Here is a 25,048-nt window from a genome sequence, read left to right as displayed (position 1 = left end):
ACACCGGGATCTAGTCCTGGTCGGGGTGCCGGATTCTGTCCCGGTTGTCCCTCTTCCAGGCCAGCTCTCTGCTATGGCCTGGGAGGATGGCCTAAGTGCTTGGGCCCTGCACCCCATGGGAGACCAGGAGAAACACCTGTTTCCTGACTTCAGATCAGTGCGGTGCGCCGGCCGCGGCGGCCATTGGAGGGTGAACCAACGGCAAAAGGAAGACCTTTCTCCCTGTGTCTCTCTCTCACTGTCTACTCTGCCTGTCCGAAAAAAAAAAAAAAAGAAACAGTGACTTGTGCAAGGGCCAGAGTGACCAGGGGAGGCCTCTAAGGACGTGAGGCTTGAGCTCAGCCTACACAGCAAGACAGCTGGCTGTGAACTTTGTGGCCAGGAGGTTTGAGGAGGACCATTCCAGATCCTTCCTTGGGGACGTAGCCTGGCCGGCAAAGGAGCAGAGATTGGAGCAAAGGGGAACTTGCAAAGAGGTGACTTGGAGAAGCTGGCGACTGCCGTCCCTTGGGTTTTCTAGGTCACAGGCAGGAGTTTTATTTATTTTTTTAAAGTTATTTATTTATTTGAAAGAGTTTCAGAGAGAGAAAGAGAAAGATTTTTCATCTACTAGTTCACTATCCAAATGGCCACAATGGGCAGGCCTGGGCCAGGACAAAGGAGCCTGGAACCCCATTGGGTCTCCCACGCGGGTGTAGGAGCCCAAACACCTGGGCCTTCACCTGCTGCTGGATCAGAAGTGGAGCTGACAGGACAAGAACAGGTACCTGTAGGGGGTGTTGGCATTGCAGGAGGTGGCTTAGCCTGCTGTGCCAATATGGGAGCCCTGGGAGGTTGTTTTTGTTTGTTTGTTTTTTATTTTTTGACAGGCAGAGTGGACAGTGAGAGAGAGAGACAGAGAGAAAGGTCTTCCTTTGCCTTTGGTTCACCCTCCAATGGCCGCTGCGGCTGGCGCGCTGCGGCTGGCGCACCGCGCTGATCCGAAGGCAGGAGCCAGGTGCTTCTCCTGGTCTCCCATGGGGTGCAGGGCCCAAGCACTTGGGCCATCCTCCACTGCACTCCCTGGCCACAGCAGAGAGCTGGCCTGGAAGAGGGGCAACCGGGACAGAATCCGGTGCCCCGACCGGGACTAGAACCTGGTGTGCTGGCGCCGCAAGGCGGAGGATTAGCCTAGTGAGCTGCGACGCCGGCTTGTTTTTTTTTTTTTTTTGTTTTTGTTTTTGTTTTTTTACATTTTATGTATTTATTTTACTTGGGAGACAAAGAGAGGCCTCTCCCATACTGATTTGCTCCCTGGAAGCCAACAACAGCCTGGGCTGCAACCAAGCTGGAGTGGGGAGCCCAGATATCTATCAGGGTGTCCCACATGGTGGAAGAGACCCAGCGACTTGAGCCATCGCTCACTGCCTCCCAGGGCCTCCCAGGAAGCTGGACTCGGGCTCAGAGTCACCCAGTACGCGGTGTGAGTGTCGTAACTGCCAGGCCAAATGTCCACCTGCTGTGTACATTTTTTAAAAAGCCCTTGTGTATTCACACACACACACATCCCACCACACCCCCACTGCCATCACCATCTGCAGATAACGTCTCTTACCGCTGACAGCCTCTCCTGACACTGGGAACTTCCTTCTCGTCCTTCTCACCCCTCAGCCTCGTCCTTTCTTCTCCCTGGTTTGAAGGCCCCTGCTAAAATGCCATTTTTGCTCATTGCATTTTTTTTTTAATTAACAGTTGTATTAAGCTATAATTCACATAGCATAAAATTCACCCCCTCTTTTATTTTTAAAAATATTTATTTACTTGAAAGAGTTTCACAGAGAAAGGAGGGGGGGAGGGAGGGAGGGAGGGAGAGAGAGAGAGAGAGAGAGGTCTTCCATCCGATGGTTCACTCCCCATGGAGCTGCACCGATCCGAAGCCAAGAGCCAGGAGTTTCTTCCAGGTCTGCCACGCAGGTGCAGAGGCCCAAGGACTCGGGCCATCTTCTACTGCTTTCCCAGGCCATAGCAGAGAGCTGGATCGGAAGAGGGGCAGCCAGGACTAGAACCGGCGCCCATATGGGATGCCGGCGCTTTCAGGCCAGCACATTAACCCACTGCACCACAGCGCCGACCCCCTCTTTTTTTTTTTTTTTTTTTTTTTTTTTAAGATATATTTGTTTACTTGAAGGGCAGAGGGACAGAAGGAGAGACAGAGTGAGATCTTGTATCTGCTGTTCACTCCCGGGAGGCCTAACTGTAGGGGTTTAACCCACTGTACCACCATGCCAGCCCCCAGAATTCACCTTTGTAAGGTGTTACACAATTCAGTGGCTGTTATCCATTCACAGGATTTTGCAACCGTCACTAACTCCAGAAAATGTTATCACCTTTCGTGCACACACGCACTCAACCTCATACTTGGTGGTGACTCCCAATTCTCCCCTCCTTCTGGCCTCTGGTGAGTCACCTGTTTTTTGTTTTGACAGGCAGAGTTAGACAGAGAGAGAGAGAGAGAGAGAGAGAGAGAGAGAGAAAGGTCTTCCTTTTCCGTTGGTTCATCCCCAAATGGCTGCTACGGCTGGCGTGCTGCGCTGATCTGAAGCCAGGAGCCAGGTGCTTCCTCCTGGTCTCCCATGGGGTGCAGGGCCCAAGCACTTGGGCCATCCTCCACTGCACTCCCGGGCCACAGCAGAGAGCTGGCCTGGAAGAGGAGCGACTGGGACAGGATCGGTGCCCCGACCGGGACTAGAACCCTGGGGTGCCGGCGCCGCAGGCAGAGGATTAGCCTAGTGAGCCATGGCGCCGGCTGATGAGTCACGTTCTGTAGAACTCTTCAGGACACTTCGGTGAAATGGACCCGCGAGTGGGTGCCTTTCTGTGTCATCAGTGACTCCACGGAGCCCCCGTATGGTAGCACACATCAGTGCTTCATCCTTTTTATCACAAAATAATATTCCATCGGCTGGATCTGCCAAATTGAGTTTATTCACTCATTGGTTGGCAAACACTTAGGGTATCAGTCAACTTTTTTCCTTATCGCAACATAATACCTTGGGCTATTAATAAAGGGAAAAGTTTATTTCGCTCAGTTTTGGAGGTTCAGATCCAAGATCAGGTGACCCCTAGATCTGGGCTCTGATGAGGGTGGCTGGTGGCGGATGGCTGAGTGCACGGATGGAGAATAACAGGGCAAGCCAGGAAGCAGAGAGAGAGACTGGCTGGGACATCTGAGGTTTTTCTGTAACCAACCTGAGTCATTTCAGGACAATGACTTCCGGCTGGTAGTCCCCAAGAACCCACGGACTCCCCACCAGGTCCACCTCCTAAATAGCATAATTTGACTGTTTTCCATCTCTTGGCCACCTTGGGGTTTAATGTCCTGCATGAGTTTGGGAACCAAATCACGCTGAAACCACAGCTCTTAGGCTGTTTCCACCTCTTCACTACGTGGCTTGTGCTGCCACAGAACCGGATGTACAAGTATCTGGTTAACAATCTGCTTTTGGGGCCAGCATTGTGTAGCGGGTAAAGCCACCATGTGTCGCCGGCATTCCACATGGGCACCGGTTCCTGTCCCCGCTGCTCCACTTCTGATCCAGCTCCCTGCTAATGGCCTGGGAAAGCAGCAGCAGATGGCCCAAGTGCCTGGATCCCTGCTACCCACGGGGCAGACCTGGAAGAAGCTCCTGGCTCCTGGTTTCGGGCAGCTGGCCATTAATGATCATCTGGGGAGTGAACCAGCAAATGGAAGATCTCTCTCCCTGTCTTTCTGTAACTCTTTCAAATAAATAAATGAATCTTGGGGTGAAAAAAACCCCCGTTTTCTGTTATCTTGGGTATATACCCAGGAGTAGTGCTGCTGAGTCATAAGGTGGTAATTCTTTTTAAAGATTGATTTTATTTGTTTGAAAGGCAGTTACAGAGAGATTATTTTCCATCTGTTAGTTCACTGTCCAAATGGCCATAAAGGCTAGGGCTGGGCCATAGCCAGGGACCTCCTTCGGGTCTCCCACGGGGGTGTAGGGACCCAGGCACTCGGGCGTCTTCCGCTGCTTTCCCAGGGGCACTAGCAGGGAGCTGGATAGGAAGTGGAGCAGCCGGGACTTGAACCGATGCCCGAATGGGATGGCAGGTGGTGGCTTTACCCACTGAGCCACAGCACTGGCCCCATGTGGTGCTAATTCTATATTTAAGTGTCTTTTTTTTTTTTTTTTTAATTTGAAAGGAAGAGTTAGAGAGCGAGAGTGGGCCAGGCTGAAGCCAGGAGCCAGAACGCCACCTGGGTCTCCCACGCGGGTGGCGGGGACCCACGACCCGAGCCATCACCGGCGGGCAGCGGAGCCGGGACGCCCAGTTTTCGGCCGGAAGCTGCTTCTCCTGGGCAGCCACACTCCAGGCTCCGGCTCCTTTCTCCTCACGACCCCCGAGGGGCGCAGGGGGAGCTCCAGCTGTAGGGGCTGCTCAGGGTCACGTGCGGGGACTGCCTGCCATCCCTTATCTCCTCACGGGCGGGCGCCCGCCTGGGCCCCACAGACCAGCCGCGGAGCAGCCCTCGGGACCCCCGCCCCGGGCGGCCCGGGAAGCAGCCCAGGGGACCAGGCGGCCCGGGGAGCAGCCCCGGGGACCCCCGCCCCCCCGCCCCGGGCGGCCCGCGGAGCCACCCCGGGGACCCCCGCCCCGGCCGGCCCGCACCGCGCTGGGCGTGGCCGGGCGCGGCCCTTCCGGCCCAGCCCGGTCGCTCCTTCCTGCTGAGTCACGGCCTCGGCGCAGGGCGGCGCGAGGCGGGGGCGGGGGAGGAGGTGGAGCCTGTTGCGGGGTTGAGACCCCCCCACCTTTCCTCTGAGGCCCCGCCCATGGCACCGCATCCGCCTTCTGATTGGAGAGCCTGGGAGCCGGGGCAGCCAATCACAGAGAGCTGCAGAGGGCGGGTGGGGCGGGGTCGAGGGCGAAGGCGACGCCCTCTGCGCCCTGCGAATCCTCCTCTCCGGCCGCGCCCCTCGCGGGTAGCGCAGTGGCCTGGGCGGGGTCGCGGGCTGCCGGACCGCAGGGTGCGTCGGCTTGCGGCCTGCGCTGGGGCAGGACGGAAAGGTCGAGAAGCGCTCTGTTAGAGCTTGCGGTGTAGACGACCGTTTCTGCGTTTGCCATCCCTCTCCTACAGGCTCGGGCTGGGCCCTTGGCTGTCCTCCACAGAGGGCAGGGCTGACCGGAATCCAGTTCTCAGGGAAGCCGACCCCCACGCGCACTGGACTAACACAGCCAGCTGCGCCTGGAGGCACCCAGCAAAGGCGCGGGGGTCACACGGAGGATGCCCACGACGGCTGGCTGGCGCAGGGCGAGGCTGAAATTGGAGCCGGGAACGGGGTGCAGGTCGCCCACGTGGGTGGCAGGGGCCCAGCTACTTGAACCGTGGGTGCAGTCAGAAGCGGGGTGGGGACTCCGGCCTCCGCACTGCAGTGCCCAATGCCCGCCAGCCAGTGAGGGGCTCTGAGAGGTGTGCCAGGCTGGGAGGCGGTTTCTGGATCAGGGAGGCTGAGCCATCCAGATGGTCGCTCTTCTGGGTGTAGCCTGGAAGCTCTGTCTTCCACCCAGGCCCAGCCCCTTTCTGCACCGATGGGCCCAGCCTCTGCTCCTGCTGCTTCCTGGTGGGTTTGTGGTGCAGCTCAGTGGGCTACTCAACGAGAGGTAGGAGCCCTTTGCTTGTGCCGGCAGGGGTGACAAGGCCATTCCCAGTGCAAACCAAGGGCCTGCTCGCCTAGAGCCAGGTCTGTCCAGCTGGCAGACAGACCAGTGGTTGCATCAGCGTTGCAAGAGCGTTTCAAAATATTCGTGGAAAATGCAATGATAAGTTTATTTTTAGTGCAAATGTTTTGAAATCCATGCATTTTTTTGCATAATACCTTTTTTTCCATGAACTTTTTTTTAAAAAAGAAGTATTTAGTGATTTATTTGGAAGGCAGAGTAACAGAGAGAGATCTGGACCTTCCATTCACTTCCGTTCCCCCCCAATGGTCACCACAGCACCAGCCAGACCAGGCCAAAGCCTGGAGCCAGGAACTCCCTCTGTGTCTCTGCCATGGGTGGCAGGAAGAGGCTTAAGCCACTGTGCCACAGTGCTAGCCCTGGAAAGGGGTTAATTTGGCTCACAATTTTGGAGGTGGAAAGTCCAAGATCCCTGTGTTCAGCCTCTGGTGAGGGCCTGACTGTGGGTGGCATCCTACTGGCAGGTGCACATAGCAAGATAGGAACCTGTAGCACCTTTAGGAGCACACCCCCCAATTACCTAATGATTTCCCACTAGGCCCACCTCTTTTTAAGTTCAAAAAATGTTCTTGGCCAGCGCCGCGGCTCAATAGGCTAATCCTCTGCCTGTGGTGCCGGCACACCGGGTTCTGGTCCCGGTCGGGGCGCCGGATTCTATCCCGGTTGCTCCTCTTCCAGGCCAGCTCTCTGCTATGGCCCGGGAAGGCAGTGGAGGATGGCCCAAATGCTTGGGCCCTGCACCCCATGGGAGACCAGGATAAGCACCTGACTCCTGCCTTCGGATCAGCACGGTGCGCCGGCCGTGGCGGCCATTGGAGGGTGAACCAACGGCAAAAAGGAAGACCTTTCTCTCTGTCTCTCTCTCACTATCCATTCTGCCTGCCCAAAAAAAAAAAAAAAAGTTCTTAAAAAATGATTGATTGATTGATTTGAAAGGCAGAGTTAAAGAGTGGCGGGGGGGGTTCCATCGGCTCGCTCCCCAAATGGCTGCAACAGCCAGGGCTGGACCAGGCTGAAGCCATGAGCCTTTTCTGGGTCTCCCACATGGGTGCAGGGGCCCAAAAACTTGGACTATCTTCTGCTGCTTTCCCAGATGCATCAGCAGGGAGCTGGATTGGAAGTGGAGTGGCGAGGACTCAAACGGCGCCCATGTGGGATGCTGGTGCCACAGGTGGCAGCTTGACCCACTATGCCACAGCACCAGCCTCTAGGCACCACCTCCTAAAGGTGCCTCCACCAGGGACAGGCATTTGACACGGGGATTAAGTCACTGGTTGGGATGCCCGTATCACAGCCCATGTGGGAGTGCCTGGTTCAAGTCCTGGCTGCTCCACTTCTGATCCACCTGCCTGCTGATGTGCACCCTGAGAGGCAAATATTGAATTCCTTTCACCCATATGGGAAACCTGGACTGAATCTCTGGTTCCTGCCTTCTGTCTGGCCCACCCCTGGCTAATGCAGGCATTTTGGGGGAGGAGGGTGGTGAACACTCAAGTAGATAAAAGATCTCTATGCCTTTTGAATAAAAATAGATTTTTAAAAATCTTTCAAAAACATTCCAGTAGCTCAGAGCTCTTACCACTCCTTTGTCCCCAAGCCCAGGACTGAACCCTGATGTCATTACAGCAAGGAGGAAATGACATGTTTCCCTGCTGTGTCCAAGTTCTTGGTCCCAGACAGTGACCCTCCACCCCCTCCCGATCTCCAAGGCCTCCTGGCTTCATCCTGCCTCTGTGCCACTCATTTGTCTGTTCATCTATTCCAACGTCTGCTAGGTGCAGAAAGCCTGGTAGGTGAGACGAATAATTGCATGTGATGAGAGGCCAGACCCAAGTTCTTCTTCTCCCCATCCACACCTATCCAAACACATGGCCTTCAGATTTATTTATTTATTTATTTGAGAGGTAGAGTTACAGAGAGGCAGAGAGAGAGAGACAGGTCTTCCATCCAATGGTTCACTCCCCAGATGGCCACAATGGCCGGAGCTGCGCCGATCCGAAGCCAGGAGCCAGGAGCTTCCTCCGGGTCTCCCACGCGGATGCAGGGGCCCAAGGACTTAGGCCATCTTCTATTGCTTTCCCAGGCCACAGCAGAGAGCTGGATCGGAAGAGAAGCAGCCAGAACACGAACCTGAGCCTATATGGGATGCCAACACTGCAGGCAGAGGCTTAGCCCACTGTGCCACAGCGCCAGCCCCCAATCCATAGCCTTCAAACCCAGTTTAAATGCTCCCTCGTCCAGCTCCCCGGAACTTGGACTAGGAATGACCTTGGCTTCTGCCCCCGAGGCTCGCCATGGTTTTTCTCCAAAGTCTCCACACTGAGGTCTCCTACAAGGGCTTGGAGTGTACACACATTGTATCCTACAGATGGTCCCTTCTTGGGAGACAGAGTCCCTGTGAAGTGTAACGTTGTCGTCTATGGAGCCCAGCGCAGTAGCAGCTGGTCGGACAGAGTTCTGTTGGTGTGGTTCAATGGATGCTTCATAGTTTTGAGCTTCAGTTTCCCCCCTTGCAGAATGGGCACAGTACATTTCACTTCCCAGTGTGGCCAGGTGGCTCAAGTGAGACAATGCCTGCAAGTCCTCCCTGGGCAAGCGGGAGCCTGCGAAGCCCTGTGCAGACGTGGGCTGTTGCTAATAATAATGCGGCAGTCTTGAGGGTGGAGCTGGACTCAGGCAGAGAGCAGGCGCCCCTGATGGTGACAGAGGGACTCTCAGTCTGCAGAAACCCAAATGTGGGCAGCTACGTTGCTGGGGAAAGAGAAGCCGGTTGGAGCCCAGGTTCCAAGTCTGCCCGTAGCGCCGGAGGGCGTTGGTGCTGGTGCTGGTGGTGACCCGGGCTGGTCAGCCCCTTCTCGGAGCATCACCTTCTGCACCTGCTGTGTACAACTGAAAACCTGTGTCTGGCAGCAAAGAGATGAGCGAGGCCCTGGTGAGAGCAGGGCCCCGGAAGAACACCCATGACAATGGGCAAATACGGTGCAGTTGGGAGGCCACAGTGGGGTCGGCGACTGCCCCTTTGCAGGCGTCACCTTTGCCCTCCCATCCCCTGGCTGGGTCAGCCAGGAGCTCCTTTCCCTGGGAGACTGGGCATAATTTCTGGCCCAGGGTGGTGCTCACAGATCTGTTGAATGAGTGAGAGAATAAATGAATGACCAAGTGGAAGCCGGGGGGGGGGGGTCTACTGCATAGATCCTAAAGCACCAGAGGCCCCGATACCAACAGGTCGACAAGCCACCCTCTACCACCATTTCCACTGCCACCACCAGCATCCAAACCAGCAGCATCTCCCCCTGCAGCCCCGGCTGCCCCCTTCCCATCCAGCTCCCCCCTAATGCACCTGGGAAGGCAGCAAAAGATGGTGCCGAAGTGCTCAGATCTTTGCACCCATGTGGGAGACCCGGATGGAGTTCCAGGCTCCTGGATTCAGCCCTGGTTGTTGTGGACATTTGGGAAGTGAACCAGCAGATGGAAAACTTCTCTTTCTCCTCCTCCTCCCCCCTCCTCCCCTTCCTCTTCCTCCTCCTCTTCTCTCTTTCTCTCTGTAACTCTGCCTTTCAAATGAATGTTTAAAGAACGCTATTTCCTTTACAAATTAAGCCCCAAGTATCTCAATATAGTCTCGGAAAATGGACTGAGATGCCCCTTCTGCGCCCGCATACTTGCTCCAGGGAAGCCCTGAGCACACCCTTCAGTCTGTGCTGTCTGTGGGAAGCAGGCTCCCTGGGCTGGGACTTCCTGCTGCTGGTTGTGCCCAGGGAAGAGGAGGCCCAGCTGCCTGGCGCAGTGGCCTCTGCCCTCACAGAGCAGGCATCCATCCTGCACTGATTGGGTCCAGCCCAGCTGCTTCCGGGACGAGTCGTGGGCGCCCGGCCAGCCTGCTCAGCACTTGGTCTCTCTGTCTGTGTCTTGAGCAATCTGTCTTCCTGTCGCTCCCTGTGTCAGATCCTTGCCTCTCTCTCCCTCCCTCCCTCTCTCCCTCCCTCTCTCCACACTGCTTCTCTGTCATTATTCTTTTTCTCATCTCTTTTTTTTCTTTCTCTGCCTGAGATCTCCCCGCCCTGTGCCAGGAGTAACCGGAGGACACCCAGCCCTTAGGAATCACGCTTGCCTTCCCTCTGCCTGGTGCCTCTCTTTAGCCACCTCCATGAACCTCTGGATCAAACAAACAAAATTACCAAGAGAGGAACACCAGGCTCATGCTCCAGTTTGTTCCACTCCTGCCTCGGGGTGAACCTAAGAGGCCCGAATCACCCTCATGTCTCAGAGGTGGATGTGCTACCCAGGGTTACAGAGCAAGGTGCTGGGTTGGGGGGCGGGGCTCTGTCCCAGACAGACTGAAAAGTGGGGCTGTCCAAGCCTTAGGCTTGTGCTGCCTGCCCCCTTCCCCAGGGCTCAGGGCCCACAGCTCCAGGCACCGTCCCTTTCCCCTATCGCCTAGGGGCCTCTTAGCTGTACTTTCCCTCCTTCCCCAGCTCTTACCTCTTCATGGGGGGTTCCGGCATCCCCAGGACCCAGCATCCTCCACCGGAGCCACTCAGGCTGCACCTGTCACGCCTGGGCCTCAGCCCTCATTCAGCTGGCTGCCCCGTCCCAGGGGCTTCTGTGGGTCCTGGGGAGCTCTCAGACCGTGACATCCCACTGACCTCTGGCAGGCTGGCTCCATCGTCCCCCTCCCCCTCTGTCTCAGGGTCCCCCAGGCCTCCAGTCCCTGATGCCTCCGCTTACTTCCTTGCATGACTTGTCCCTGCACTCACTCCTTTGACCTCTGGGCTCCCTGGCTGCAGAAGCCCCCTGCCCGCTCTGGGTAGTCTGATTCTGACCTTCTCTGCTCCCACACACGCTGGCTGAGGGCCCCTGGAGAAAACCCCAGGGCCGGGCAGACGGGGGCCCTCAGCACGTGGCTTCCGGGCCCAGGCAGTCCCGGAAGGGCCGGTCGCTCCGGCTGTTCCCGGCTGTTCCCGAGGAGGCTCTGCCTGTTTCTGCAGCCTCCCCTCCCCCTCCTGTGACTCAGCAGATGACTTCAGCGTCTACTGCTCGGAGAAACAGCTCCTCGGGAGCCTCCCTGCTGTCGGCCCAGCAGTGCGTCCTAGCACCATCCCTCTCAGCACTGCTGACCCCCCCCACCCTTTCTCCCCCGCTCCGCAGCCCCTAACCCTCTGGCCTCCCTCTCTCTAGTCTCTAACCCTGATGGACCCCTCCTGCTGCCTGGGGCCGGCCCCTCCCTGCTTCCCCTGATCAGTAAATTCTTCTGCAAGTCTCCATGCTTCTCCCTACCCACGGCCACCCTCGACTGCTCTAATGGACCCCTCCCCCAACAATTGCACCTGCCAAGGTCAATGGAGATGCCCTAATTCATGCATGGCCTTCTCTTCTGGCCTTACATGACTTTTTGTGGGGACATCTGGCTGGCCCTGTAGTGGAGCACCATGGGCCATGTCCTTCTGTGGCCCCCGGGGCACACGGACCCCTGGTTTCCCCCACCCTCCCATGCCTCCTCCATGTCTCCTAGTGAGTCCGTCGTCATTGGCTTGCCCTTGCTGCTTTCTCGTCTGTGGTCAATTTCCATTTCTGTCTTATTTAGTCTTCTGTGGCTCTAACAGCGCACCCAAGACAGGTAATTGATAAGTAAGAGAGGGGCAGGTTTGGCCTGGAGATTGGGACACTGGTTGGGATGCCTGCATCCCATGGAGTGCTTGGATTTGCGTCCCAGCTCTGGCTTCTGACTCTAGCTTCCTACCAGTGCAGATGCCTGGAACCCGCAGTCGTTGGGCCCCTGCTGCCTATGTGGGGAGAACACCTGGACGGAGCTCCGGGCTCCTGGCTTTATCCTGGCCCAGCCCTGGCTCTTGCAGACATCTGGGGAAGTGAACCAGCAAGATGGAATCTCTATTGGTCTCTCTGCCTCGCAAATAGATTTTGTTAAAAAAAAAAATTTATAGGAAAAAAAAAAAGGTTTCTTTTGGCTCCTGGTTCTGAAAATCCAGGAGCAGGGCACCAGTGTCTGCTCAGCTTCCGGTGGTGAGGGCTCCGTGCTCCTCCAACTCACGGCAGGAGGCAGAGGGAAAGCAGGCCCACGCAGAGGAGAGCAGGGGGCCGGACCCCCCTAACACAGCCCAACCCTGCCAGGAAAGCACGAGTCCATTCACGAGGTCTCCGAACACCTCCCACCGGGCCCCAGCTCCCAGCACTGCTGCACCAGCACATGGACTTCCGGGGGGCTCACTCAAACCACAGCCCCTGCCCACTGAGGCCTCGGATCTCCGTTCCCAGCCCCTGTCTGTGCATCTCACCTGGATACCCTGTCACACTCAGCACCTCCCGAACGGAGCTCATTATCTCAGAGGACCGGACCGCCCCATGCACCCATTTTCCTGGGAGTCATTCTGGACATCTCCCTCCTCCCATGGCCACCACCACTGCCCTGACCCAACCCCCACCTCCTCCTCCTGGGGCCACTACAGGAACCTCCCAGTGGATTCCCACTCAGTTCTCTCTCTCTCTCCTCTCTCTCGAAGATTTATTTATTTGAAAGGTAGAGTTACAGAGAGAGAGAAGAAGAGACAGTGATCTTCCATCTGCTGGTTCACTCCTCAAATGGCTGCAATGGCCAGGAGCTTCCTCCGGGTCTCCCACGTGGGTGCAGGGGCCCAAGCACTTGGGCCATCCTCAGCTGCTTTCCCAGGAGCATTAGCAGGGAGCTGGATTGGAAGAGGAGCAGCTGGGACTCAAACCAGCATCCATATGGGATGCCAGCTATGCAGAAAGCGGCTTAACCTGCTGTGCCACAGCTCTGGCCCTCCCCCCTCCCCCAAATACACTCTCAATCCCAGCTGTCAGAGTGACTCTTCCGAAATGCAAATCAGATCCCTTCTTTCTAACCCCTGGTGCCTCTTAGGAACTTCTTATTTATCCTCCCTCCCCCACGCTTAGAACCCCGGAAATTCCCCAGCTGTCACTCATAGCCAGGAAAACCCCAGGACATCACTGGGTGCTTCTCACCTGCAGCATAACTGGCGTTCAGATGGCTTCGGTGACAGCAAGAAGACAGATTTCAGAATTTGGGGCTGGCTTTGTGGCGTTGCGGGTTAAACCGCCTGCCACCTGCAGGGCCATATCCTACATAGGCACCATGTCGAGTCCCGGCTGCTCCACTTCCGATCCAGCTCCCTGCTATGGCCTGGGAAAGCAGCGGAAGACGGCCCAAGTCCTTGGGTCTCTGCACCCACATGGGAGACCCGGAATGAACTCCTGGCCATTTGGGCCATTGTGGCCATTTGGGGAGTGAACCAGTAGATAGAAGACCTGTCTCAGTCTCTCCCTCTCTCTAACTCTTGCTTTTCAAATAAACTAATTAAAACAAAGATTTCAGAATTCACCCGAGGGGCTAGTTTTGAGTAGGTGGATCACTGATTTCTCATTTTGCGCAGGAGGGACAGAGATGTAGAGAAAAGGTGTCATTGGTTTCAGATTGTTCACCGAGCCACTGGGGGAACCAGGTGTCCAGCGCTCTGTTTGCTGTGCTGGCTCTGAGCCTAGGATGGCTGCACTGGCCACAGTGCACCTGCAAACTGCTCTCCCTCGGTTTCCAGCAGAACCTTGACACTAACTCACCCTCCCACCCCACCCCGCATCCAGACCGCGCCTCTTCTTGCGCCATGAGTGGGCCCTCTGTCCTCTCCCACCCTGCCCACCTTTCTCTGTGTGCATCCTTCCACAGATGGGGTTAGACACAAACTCCAGGAGCTGGCACTGTAGGCTAGCGGGTAAAGCCGCCACCTACAGGGCCAGCATCCCATATCAGCACCAGTTCAAGTCCCAGCTGCTCCACTTCCCATCCAGCTCCCTGCTGATGTACCTGGGAAAGCAGCAGAAGATGGCCCAAGTGCTTGGACCCCTGCACCCACACGGGAGACCTGGAAGAAGCTCCTGGCTCCTGGCTTCAGCCCGGACCAGCTCTGGCCGTTGCAGCCATTTGGGGAGTGAACCAGCAATAAAATAAACCCAGGTGATGCCTGCATCCCGAATCAGAGTCCCAGCTACTTTGCTTCTGACCCAGCTTCTTGTGAATGTACCTGGGAAGGCAGCAGACGATGGCCTGAGTACCTGGGCCCCTGCCAGCCATGTGGGAGGCTCCACTGGGAGCTCCAGGCTCCTGGCTTCAGCCTGAACCCAGGCCTGGCTGATGTGGGCATCTGAGGAGTGAATCGGCAGATGGAAGGTCTCTCTCTCATTCTGTCTCTCCCTCTCTCTCTGTGTCTCCACCTTTCAAATTAAAGATAGATAGATAGATAGATAGATAGATTTTGAGACGAGATGTGCAGGTAGGTGTGCTTTCTGTGGTTCTGAAAAGTAGCCAACAAAACAGAAATTCCCGCTGAGGGGGAGCTCCTGGGTGCAGACGCACGCACCGGTTTGCCATCCAGCCCCTTCACTTACTCGCCTCGTGACCCGGGCAGGTTCCTGGACCTTGCTGTGCCACGTGGCTCCCTGCCAAGGTCTGAGCGTGTCCCCCAAAGTTCACGTGTGAGCAATGTGATCCCCGGCTTCCGGTGTTGATGGTATTTGGTGGACAGAACCTGCTGTCTCTCCTGGGGACTGTGCGATGTGGAGACCAAAGCGCTCGTACATTTTGGCCTCACATATAAAAGGCTATTGGGGGAGGAGCAAGGGCTCTGATTCTACCGGGAGGTGGAAATGGGGAGAAAGGACTGGGGACATGAAGGCTGGCCCACGGCACGAGAGAGAGAGATCAGTGGGCAAACAGCTTGCGGCTGGAGGTGGCCAGCAGCCATAAGGGCCTCCCTTACTGGACGAGGGTCGCTCTGCAGGCCGTTCCAGTTTGCCAACCCCAACGGCAGTCAGACGGGGAAGGCAGCCAGTCGAACACGATGCAGGCCCAATGCCGCTGTGTCATTTCTCCTTGCTGAAGGCCCCGCTGGGGACGGCCCCTCTCTCCTCGGCCTGTCCACAGGCTCAGAGCAGGGGTGGGTGCTGAGTGCCTGCGCCTCCCTCCTGGCCCTGCTGCAGCCTGGGCTCCCGTCTGCCTGCTGCGTCAGCACCGCTGTTCCTATTACGGGACCAAGTGGGATTTGCCCTCTCCAAGCATGAGCGCCGGGCTGATGCAGCAGAAACACCAACCTCAGAGACCGCCAGCTCCCCTGGCCCTTCCAGCTGCTCCCAGAAGGCCGCGTGGCCATTTTGCTTCCTTTTCAGGCAGCTCAGCTTGGGCTCCCTCAGAGCAGACCGCAGGGAGAGAACAAACCACGCACAGAGCTTTGCAAACACCTAGAGTCTCAGACCGCACTGCTGGGTCTAGATTGAGCCTGGGGTTCTATCCCAGCCCAGGTGGAAGAGCTCTGTTCAACATCTCCCAGGAGCTGCAAGCCTGGCCCAGCTCCTCTGTTGCTTCTGCCCCCTCATTCCCACGTCATCACTGGACAGCTACTGTGGATGGAGAAATGCCTTCCTTTTAAAAAAAAAAAAAAGTTATGGGGCAGTTGTGTGGCGCAACGGGTTGACGCCCTAGCCTGAGGCGCTGGCATCCCATATGGGCAATGGTTTATGACCTCCGCTGCTCCACTTCCGATCCAGCTCTCTGCTGTGGCCTGGGAAAGCAGTAGAAGATGGCCCAAGTCCTTGGGCCCTTGCATCCGCGTGGGAGACCCGGAGGAAGCTCCTGGCTCCTGGCTTCGGATCGGCGCAGCCCCGGCCGTTGTGGCCATCTGGGGAGTGAACCATTGGATGGAAGACCTGTTTCTCTCTCTCTGCCTCTCCTCTCTCTGTGTAGCTCTGACTTTCAAATAAATAATCTTTAAAAAAGTTATTTTAATTAATTAATTAGTTAGAAAGACAGAGTGAGACACACAGAGATCTACTATTCCCCCAAACGCCTACAACAACTGTGGCTGGCCCAGGGCGAAGCTGGGAGCCAGGAACTCAATGCGGGACTCCCACAGGAGAGGCAGGGACCTCGCTATTGAGCCATTAGCTGTATGAGCAGGAAGCTGGAATGGTGAGCGGGGTCAGGGATTGGGCCCAGGTGCTGTGATACAGAACATGGATGTCCCAAGCAGCATTGTATCCAAATGCCCACCCCGAAATTGCTTCCTTGAATTGAGCTGAAGTTGAAGGGCTCTCTGGCTTGGAGTCCTTTGAGAACACAAAACTGCAGGCTCACTCCATGTGGGTCTCCCGTGGGTCACTGCCCACTGTGGGGGTTCCAAGGATCAAAGCGTTCACTTCAGAGGCCTCTCCCAGCTCAGACAACACTCTCACTCACCTCACAGTGCAGGGCAGAGGGTAGGTGCCCATTTCTTTGTTTGATTTGAAGGGAAACCCAATGTCCAGATTGGCAAAGCAGCGGCCAAGGTCACAGAGCAGGGTTTTGGGAGAAGATCCTGGTGCAGAGTCCCTGAGAGCTGGTGGCCTGCCTGCCTTCCTTGCTTCCTTCCTTCCTTTCTCTCTCTCTCCCTCTCTCTCTTTTCAGGCACAGTGGAGTGAGAGAGAGCGACAGAGAGAAAGGTCTTCCTTTTCCATTGGTTCACCCTCCAATGGCTGCCGCGGCCGGCGCACCACGCTGATCCGAAGCCAGGAGCCAGGTGCTTCTCCTGGTCTCCCATGTGGGGCAGGGCCCAAGAACCTGGGCCATCCTCCTCTGCACCCCCTGGCCACAGCAGAGAGCTGGCCTGGAAGAGGGGCAACCGGGACAGAATCCGGCACCCCGACTGGGACTAGAACCTGGTGTGCCAGCGCCGCTAGGCGGAGGATTAGTCTATTGAGCCACGGCGCTGGCCTTCTTCTTCTTTTTTTTTTTTTTAAGATTTATTTATTTATTTATTTATTTGAGAGGTAGAGTTACAGTAAGAGGGAGAGACAGAGAGAGGTCTTCCATCCACTGGTTCACTGCTCAGATGGCTGCAACAACTGGAGCTGCACCAATCCAAAGCCAGGAGCCAGGAGCTTCTTCCTAGTCTTCCACATGGGTGCAGGGGCCCAAGCAGTTGGTCCATCTTCTACTGCTATCCCAGGCCATAGTAGAGAGCTGAATGGGAAGAGGGGCAGCCAGGACCAGAACCGGCACCCACATGGGATGCTGGTGCCGAAAGGCGGAGGATTAACCTACTGTGCCTCGGTGTCAGCCCCGATCCCTTCTTTCCTAAACATGTATGTATGTATGTATTTGCAAGTCACAGAGACAGGAAGAGAGAGCGCGCTAGCGTTTTGTTCACTTCCCGAATGCCCACAGCAGATGGGACTAGCCAAGGACATAAACCGGGATCCAGGAACTCAATCCAAGTCTCCCACATTGGTGGCCACAGCCAGATTCCTTGAGTCATCACCGTGGCCTCTCAGGATCCACCTTAGTAGGAAGCTGGAACCAGAGCCAGGAACCGAACCCAGGTGAGACAGGATAGACCCAGGCTCACTCACTCAAGCGCCTTCCCACCTGACAATGTATCCATCATTTCCGGCTCCAGAGCAACCAGGAGCAAAGGGTGTCCAGACCTTAACTGCAGAAGATCCCCTGTGGCCCAGATGGGACCTTCTGGGGTGGCGGTAGTGAGCGTGCCACGTGTGAGAAGCCCAGCAGCCCATGTGCAGAGCCCCAGACCAGGTGCTGATGGAGCTGCCGTGTGCCGTGTGCGGAGGGAGAACCGCCACAGCTCCCCGACTAATAAAGACCCCTGCCCAGCTCCTGCCACCGTGGAGCCACTCAGCAGGACCTCTCTCTGCTGTGCTGTCTCCCTTTGTGGGAACATAAGCCTCTAATTGACCTTGTCTGGGTTGCAATGCGCATCGGCTTCTTGTCAATACCTGTTCGCGAGTGAACCAGTGAACCGTGAACCTGGGTCTGGTATCACAGGTGTGCCCATGTGAGATGTGGGCATCCCAACTGCTGGGTTAGACGTCTGCTCTCTGGATTTCCTTCTTATTAAAAAAAAAATATTGAAAGGCAGAGTGAGAGAGGAAAGAGGAGAGAGAGAGAGAGAGAGAGAGAGAGAGAGAGAGAGAGAATATGAATGAATCTTCTATCCATTGGTCCACTCCCCAGATGGTCACAGAACAGCCAGGTCTGGGCCAGGCTGAAGCCAGGAGCCTGGAATCCCACCTGGGTCTCCCACATCAGTGGCAGGGGCCCAAGCACTTGGGCCATCCTCTGCTGCCTTCCCAGGGAGCTGGATCAGAAGTGGAGCAGCTGGGACTAGAACCAGCACTCTTGACGGAGTGTCAGCATCACAGACAGCCGCTTAACCTCCTGTGCCACACACTGGCCCCATGAATTTCCTGCTTGAAGCAGGGAGTCTTTTTCATTGGCTCAAACCTCCCTGAGCACCTGCTACATGAGCAGCCTGGAGACTGGAGGTGGCTCGGATGGATCTGTCTTGGAGGGGTGCATTTGAGTAAGGCCAGGGAAGGCAGCTGCCCACACCCACGAGTGCAGTGCAGGGCTCTAGACCCCAGGCTGGAATGTCCAGCATGAGCAAGCTCAGACACAGTCCGCAAGATGAGGGGGCAGGGGCCTACCAGGGATGGGAGCAGGCGGTCCCAGCAGAAGGAGAGGAGAGAGGGCACCACGTGGCTGAGAAAGTCGAGCTGAGTTACCAGGTGTGAGATGCAAGCTGCAGAGGGCGACAGGGCCCCCCCCAGCACAGGCTCCGAACTCCAGAGCAAGGAAGCAAGGAAGACCATGGTCCATAGGCATCAGGAGCGCATGGTGGGGCCAAGAGGAGGGAAGGGGATGAGATGCGCATCTAGAAAGATCTTCCACTGGGGAGGGTGGAGAAGCATGGAGCCAGGGCAGTTTATTGAAAGCATCCAATTCCTTTATTTTATATTTTTAAAGATTTGCTTATTTATTTGAAAGTCAGCGTTACACAGAGAGCAGGAGAGGCAGAGAGAGAGAGAGACAAAGGGGGGGAGTGTCCTCCATCCGCTGGTTCACTCCCCAATTAGCCACAACGGCCGGAGCTGCGCTGATCTGAAGCCAGGAGCCAGGAGCCAGGAGCCAGGAGCTTCCTCTGGGTCTCCCACAAGGGTTCAGGGGCCCAAGGACTTGGGCCATCTTCCACTGCTTTCCCAGGCCATAGCAGAGAGCTGGATCGGAAGAGGAGCAGCTGGGACCACTACCGGCGCCCATATGGGATGCTGGCACTGCAGGCGGTGGTGGCTTTACCCACTACGCCACAGCTCCGGCCCCAACCAGTTCCCTTATTTTATAAGTGCACAATCTGAAGCGCCGAGCAGTGGAATGACTTGGCCAAGGTCACTCAGCAAGGTCAACGGCAAGGTCCGGGCTTCTACTCCTCCTAGGTCCTGCCTCCAGCACGTGCTTCCTCCGCTGCCTGGCCCGGGATGTGCAGGAGGAAAAGCAGGCCATAGGGATGTCCTGGTCATCTTCTGCTTCTGAGTCCACTGTGTTCTCTGCTCTTATCGCAGGCCAGCCTGGCAGGACATGGATGGGGACGTGTCCCCCGAGGTCAGGGCTGGGAGCGCTGTCGGTCGGCTACAGAAGATGCTGCCGCCGCTGCCGCTACGCTAGTCAGGGAGCTCTCCAGCCACAGGAGGAAGCCGGGAGCCAGGGGATGGAGCCGCGGTGATTTATGGCTGACTGCACAGACACAGCAGGACACTAATGTCCCTGGCTGGCCTGCCTGTCTGCCAGCTCGGCCAGAGAGGATGCGTTTAAAAGGTCATGTCCTCCAGCACCGGAGAAAGGGGACAGAGGGTGCCCTGGTGTCATGGGGGGGGTCACCCCAGGGCAAGGCCCTGCCCTTCCTGGCTGAGCAGGTGCAACCTGCAGCTGGAAGTGCAGAAGGTCTGCCTGGGTTCGAATTCAGGCGCTGTCACCCAGTAGGGCCTCTGTCTGTGCCAGCTTCCTGGTCTAACAACCAGGGACGATTCGGAGTCTGTGGACCCCTCGGGCTTCCGCCATCTTTCAGTCCCACGGGCCCCTGGTCTGCACAGCTGCGGCGTGCCAACGGCTTTCCTTACAGAAGCACCGGCTGAATCTAGAACTATGACTCATCGCACTTGCGTATGGCACTCAGAGCTCGTTTGGGCGAATGTTGCATCTTAAAGTTGGGGACATTTGAGACCCAGAGAGAGGATGGGCCTTGCACCCAGAGCTGGGGGCCAGGCAGAAGGTAGGAGGCTCCTTCTGCACCTCCCCGCTCCAGGTTTGTTCCAGGGAAGGAGGACACCCGGCTCTGGCCTCTAAAGCAGCCCTCGGGGGCTTAGGGGGCCTGGGGGAGGGCCCCCTAAACTCCAAAGGGGAGCGAAGGCAGAGCCGGCCCGGCTCTCCCCTTCACTAGTGGAGGGAAGCTTCCGCCATGTGGACACTGCAGATGCTTTGGAGCATCTTTTTCTTTGCATCTGCTTTATTTTTCTCAAATAGATTTGGCCCGAGGTGTGCGTGTGTGTTTCCAAGTGCATTAGACTGGTGGGGGGAGGAACTGGGGTGGAGAGGTCAGAGAAAAAGCTGCCATGTGGCAGGAAGTTCCCAGGTTTCAGCATCTGGGGCTCGACTCATTGACACATTTGATCCACATGTGGACCACTGGAGTGGCCGGAGAGGGCTGGTTCCCATGCAGCTGGGTCAGCTCTGGCCTGCAAGGAGGAAGAGAAAGGAAGAGGAATGCCTTGGCGAACAGTCCTGCGGGAGACAGAAGGAAGTGGGAGGGCTTATTCACCAGCAGGGTTGCATTCTGCTGGGCGATGTGGTAAGAGAGGCCAGGCCAGATCCCATGTTGGAGGAGGGGAGACACAGAACTATTTCTAGATCCTCTCCCCACTCAGCCCATCTCCCACACGTTGGTCCAGAGTACATGCATGCATGCCTGCCTGCCGGCATCACGTCTTTATTTCACATGTGCTATGCACCGCTCCGAGCCAGACTCTAAGTACCAAGCCGTGAGAAGTTAAAGACGACGACAAAACGCAAAACTGATCCTTTTTTTTTTTTTTAATTTTTTTTTGGCATGGTTAAAAATCTCTCACGGGCTTCCTATGTATGGCAGAATAAAAAGTTAAAACTCCTTAGGCTGCCATTCGGTGCCCCTTATGTGCCTGACCCCATCAGCAGCCCCCGTTAAGGATCACCGGGGACACCAGGCACGGCAGACTCCTTGCCTGTTACAACGTAGGGAGGGACTCCCGGCCCTGCAGCCTGTGCTGAAGCCCTGTCACCCTGTCATGGCTGGGTGGGGATGTCAGCAGGTTTTCAGAAGCTCCTCCTATCCAGCCAGAAAGAATCATTAAAAAAAAAAAATCTATCTATCTATCTATATATTTACAGCACTTACCTCCTAAATTCTGCCAGGACAGGTTCCTCCGACATCTAGCAGAGTCTGGAATATTCCCCTCAAAGAAACTCAGGTTCAGAGCCCTCCCTTGGACTCCCTTTTTTTTTTTGCTTTCTAACCCACATTATTGATTTTTATCTCGCTTGTGTTGTGGGGCAGGGATTTTTTTTTTTTTTTTTTTGCTGCTTCGTTCACGGCTGGGAGCATAGCAGGCGCTCAATAGCGAACTGTCGAACGGCTGCTGCAAAGCAGGCAGGCGAGGGTGGGCGCGCGCTGTGGACAGCCAGGAATAAGCCTGTGTCAGGGTGCAGGCGCTGGGTGGGGGGAGAGGGTGGCCCGCCCCAGCCGCAGTGTCACGGAGATGAAAAATCCAGCAGCTCCACCCGGAGCGGAGGAACGGGCTCCGACGCGTCCCCGGGGACGTGAACCAGGGCGCCCAGCCGCTGTTCCGCTCCCCACGTGTCCCCCGGACAGGTCCGGCAGCCTCCAGGGGGACTGCGGACCTGGGGTCCCGCTCGGGGACAGAGAGTCCCTCCGTTCGCGCGGGGGAGCGCCATGTCGCCACACTGGAGCTACCGGGTCCGCGCCCCCTCACTCCCTCTCCCGGGCCCCGCTCCCCGCCAGGGCCGGCTACTCTGCCTGGGGCCCTGCCCCTCCCCGGGTAACTGCCCAGAGGACACGGGGCGGGGCCGTGAATCAGCACTCGCTCCGACCGTTGCCGCCCTCGTCCCCGCCAGAGGTCTCCCGTGTCCGCCGGGTTAGGAGCCCCATCCTCCCACGCCCCTGTGCGCTATGCACACTGGGAGATGTAGTCTCGGCCGCCCTTTTGTCTTCGGGTTCCTCAATGCGCTGGTGGCCGGCGGTGTGCACTACAACTCCCAGGAGCCCACGCGCGCCCCAGGCCCGGTCGGCCGGGGAGGGGGTCTGAAGGGGGGAGGGGAGTCTGGAGAGGCTTAGGCGAAGGAATCCGGGTGCAGTAAAAATAAATAAATAAAAAAAAAGAGGGAGGGGGAGCGTGGCGGGGGGCGACGGGGAAGCAGAGGACACCCGCAAGACCGCAGCGGGCCGAGCGGGGGGTGGGGGGCCGAAGCTCGAGCGGCGCGAAAGCCCGGGCGGGGCCTGGGCGGGCGCGCGCGCGGGCGAGTGGGCGGGGCCGCTTGCGTCACGCGGCGTGGGCGGGGCCGCAGGGGGTTGTCCGCCCGCGGCACGCACAGCAGCCGCAGCCGCCTCGCGCCCGGTCCCGCGGTCGCAGCTCGTGCCGCCTCCTCCGCGCCGCCGCCTCAGCCGCCGCCGCCGCCGCCTCAGCCTCGCCGCCTCGTGGGTCGGTCGTTCCGGCACACGGGCCCCAGCCGCGCCGCAGCCGCCCTCCGAGCCCCTTCAGGCCGCCCCGGTGTCCCCCTCCGGCCCGACCCAGCCCGCGAAGATGGTGGACCGCGAGCAACTGGTGCAGAAAGCCCGGCTGGCCGAGCAGGCGGAGCGCTACGACGACATGGCCGCGGCCATGAAGAACGTGAGTGTCGCCTCCCCTCCCCCACGCTCCCCCGGCCCTCCGGGAGGGGGGGACGCGGTCATCGGCGGGCAAGGCCCGGCGCGCGGCTGCAGGGGCGGGGGCGGCCGCCGGGGGTCTGTGTCCCCGCGGGGGCTGGGCGGGGTCTCCGGGTGTGCGGGGGGGGGGCCCTGCGCATCCTTTGTGCCCCACTTCCCCTCCTCCCCGCCGGGCGTGGGGGCGGGGGGCCGCATGCACGCCGTTCCTCTTTCTCTCCCTGGTGTCTGGGCGGCGCCTTCCCCGTCCGCTCGGCGGGTCTCCTGGGTGGCCACCCCCTCCCCAGCCCTTGGACCCTCCCCGGGGTGTGGAGGTTGGGGGGGGGGGGAGGAAGGTGCTCCGGAAAACCTGGGCTCCGCGGTGCAAAATCGAAACCTCCTGGCTCACGTTTTTCCTAACAAAAGGCTGTGTCTCCATGCCCCAGAGCGCATCCCCTGCCCTGTTTTTTTTTTTTTTTTTTTTGGGGGGGGGGGCGTTTGTCTCGCTGACGTTTCCATTGATTGTTCTCAATATGTCATCTCCATTTTTTTCCCTTGTGTTATTGCATTGGAAAGGGTAGGTATCGCCCTGAAAATAAACGTTGAGCTTTTAGCTCCCCGGTTCGATTTGTGACATATGCTGTTTCTTCTTTGAATACAGGCACGCGTCTGTTGAAATTCCTACAAGTTGAAAAAAATATAGAGACTATGTAGCTAGATAGGCACACAGGTCTGTCTGATCTGGTATTGCAAACAAAGCGGTGGTGGGAGGCAGGATCCAGCCCTTCCAGAAGGTTCTGCGTTTGTCATATTGCAGAGAGCCTAGACTGGGTGGAGGCAGGGAGGGGAGAGAGCCCTTCTTCAGGAATTCGCTCTGTGAGATCCATCGGAGGTTCCTGCCCCTCGCCCTGGAGGAGAGGGAGCGCTCGCTCAGCCCCGGCGTTTTGTGCGGGATGCGGGTCCCTGCGCCGGCTGCACCATTTTGTCGGGAGCTGCAGCTCACCCTAACCCGCAGTGTGAATTTAGGGGAGTGGGGGGGGGGGTCGTGGATATTGCTGAAGGAGACGCAGGAAAACAGATGGTTTGGGCTCCCACCGCCTTAGTATTTCACTTCCTGCCTTATGTAACAGGTTTAGGACGCCTCTCCGGCTGCGGTTTAAGGCTGTACCTTCAGAGCAGTGTGGGTTCCGTCCATTCCCGAGTAGCTACCGCTGCTCAAGGTGACAGTGCTGGTCTTTTATCCCAGCTCCAGCTACATATATTAACAAAAATTTTTTTTATCCTATTGAGGAAGGTCATTGTTCTGATGTCGGAAATGGTGCTGTTTTAATACATCCACGGGGTTGGTAGTTCTTAACGTTGTAATGCTCAAATGATGCAAGTTGCACTTCTGGTATCTACTCAACAATATTGGGAACATCTCCAGTTTATTTAGGCTTTAATTTTTCCATGTTTCTAGTTTCACAGGAAGGCGAGTGACCTCGCACCTATACCCATAGCAACCCAGTGATGTCACGCACAATGACACAGAGGCCGCAGTGCACCTCGGGGCTGGGAGGAGTGTGCACTTGGCGTCTGTCCAAGGAGTGCAGAAGGTGGCCGAGGAGCCAGGTGGAGCTGAGCACTTTATCTTCCCCCAGATAAGAACTGGTCCAGAAAACACGAATTTCCTTTTCCCTTAGACACGCAAACCCGGGACCCCTGGGTGTGCCTCATTTGTCTTCCCCTTTCCAGTTGTCTCAGAATCCATGGGATGCTTTCATCTTTTTGATCTCGCACATTTTAAAAATTGGGACAACAGCGGAATGAAAGAATTCTTAAAATAATACAGGATCACAGTGCAGGGGTGGAATGTATACTTGGGTTTATTGCAAATAATTGGCAGGTTTTAATGAAAACCCTAAGACACTGCGGCTTCCCACTGGGTTATTCTCAGGAAGCCGCAGGGAATGGAGACCTTTCAGGAAACATTTGACTTCAGGGTTTGGGAAGCTGCTCTGTGCTTCCTGCTCCTCGACAGAGCAGGGAGGAGAGAACCAATTGTAAAATCAGGGTTTTTTTGTTTTTTTTTTTTAAGATTTATTTATTTGAGAGGCAGAGAAAGGTCTTCCATCCGCTGGTTCACTCTCCCAAACGGCTGCAACAGCCAGAGCCAGGAGCTTCTTCCTGGTCTCCCATGAGAATGCAGGGGCCCAAGCACTGCTTTCCCAGGCCATTAGCAAGGGAGCTGGATTGGAAGTGGAGCAACTGGGACTTGAACCGGCGCCCAGGGGGATGCCTGCAGGCTTAACCCAGTGCACCACAGTGCTGGCCCCAACATGGATGTTTTTTGGAAAGCTATTTATGTTGACTTAGCAAGTAGGTTTACCTCTGACTTCCTTTCCCCATCTGTGAAATGGGGCAATACCTGCCTGAATGGGTTGTGAGGATTACGTAAGGGACGTGGGAGCTGCTTCTGAACCGCCCCTGCCCGTGTTTCTAAG

At 56.9% G+C, this 25,048-nt stretch overlaps 1 protein-coding gene and 1 long non-coding RNA gene across 2 annotated transcripts in view; one reads left to right on the top strand and one right to left on the bottom strand.

Moving 5' to 3' along the window:
• Nucleotides 1-7,619: 7,619 nt before the first annotated feature.
• On the bottom strand, nt 7,620-10,709 carry LOC133750357 (uncharacterized). Its single transcript, XR_009864703.1, has 2 exons — nt 10,222-10,709; nt 7,620-8,863 (listed from the first exon to the last, which is right to left on the bottom strand). It is a non-coding gene; the product is annotated as an uncharacterized LOC133750357 (long non-coding RNA).
• Nucleotides 10,710-22,315: 11,606 nt separating this feature from the next.
• The window catches only part of YWHAG (tyrosine 3-monooxygenase/tryptophan 5-monooxygenase activation protein gamma), a 28,132-nt gene continuing 25,399 nt past the window's right edge, over nt 22,316-25,048 (top strand). The window contains exon 1 of the mRNA XM_062180198.1: nt 22,316-22,554. Within this exon, the coding sequence (XP_062036182.1) occupies nt 22,468-22,554 (87 nt within the window). The 5' untranslated portion in view covers nt 22,316-22,467. The remainder of the gene's footprint in view (nt 22,555-25,048) is intronic.

This window comes from Lepus europaeus, chromosome 21, assembly GCF_033115175.1.
Source record: "Lepus europaeus isolate LE1 chromosome 21, mLepTim1.pri, whole genome shotgun sequence".
Classification (NCBI taxonomy): Eukaryota; Metazoa; Chordata; class Mammalia; order Lagomorpha; family Leporidae; genus Lepus; species Lepus europaeus.
Note: the sequence above shows the minus strand (reverse complement) of the source record. Positions and strands in the feature narration are given on the sequence as shown.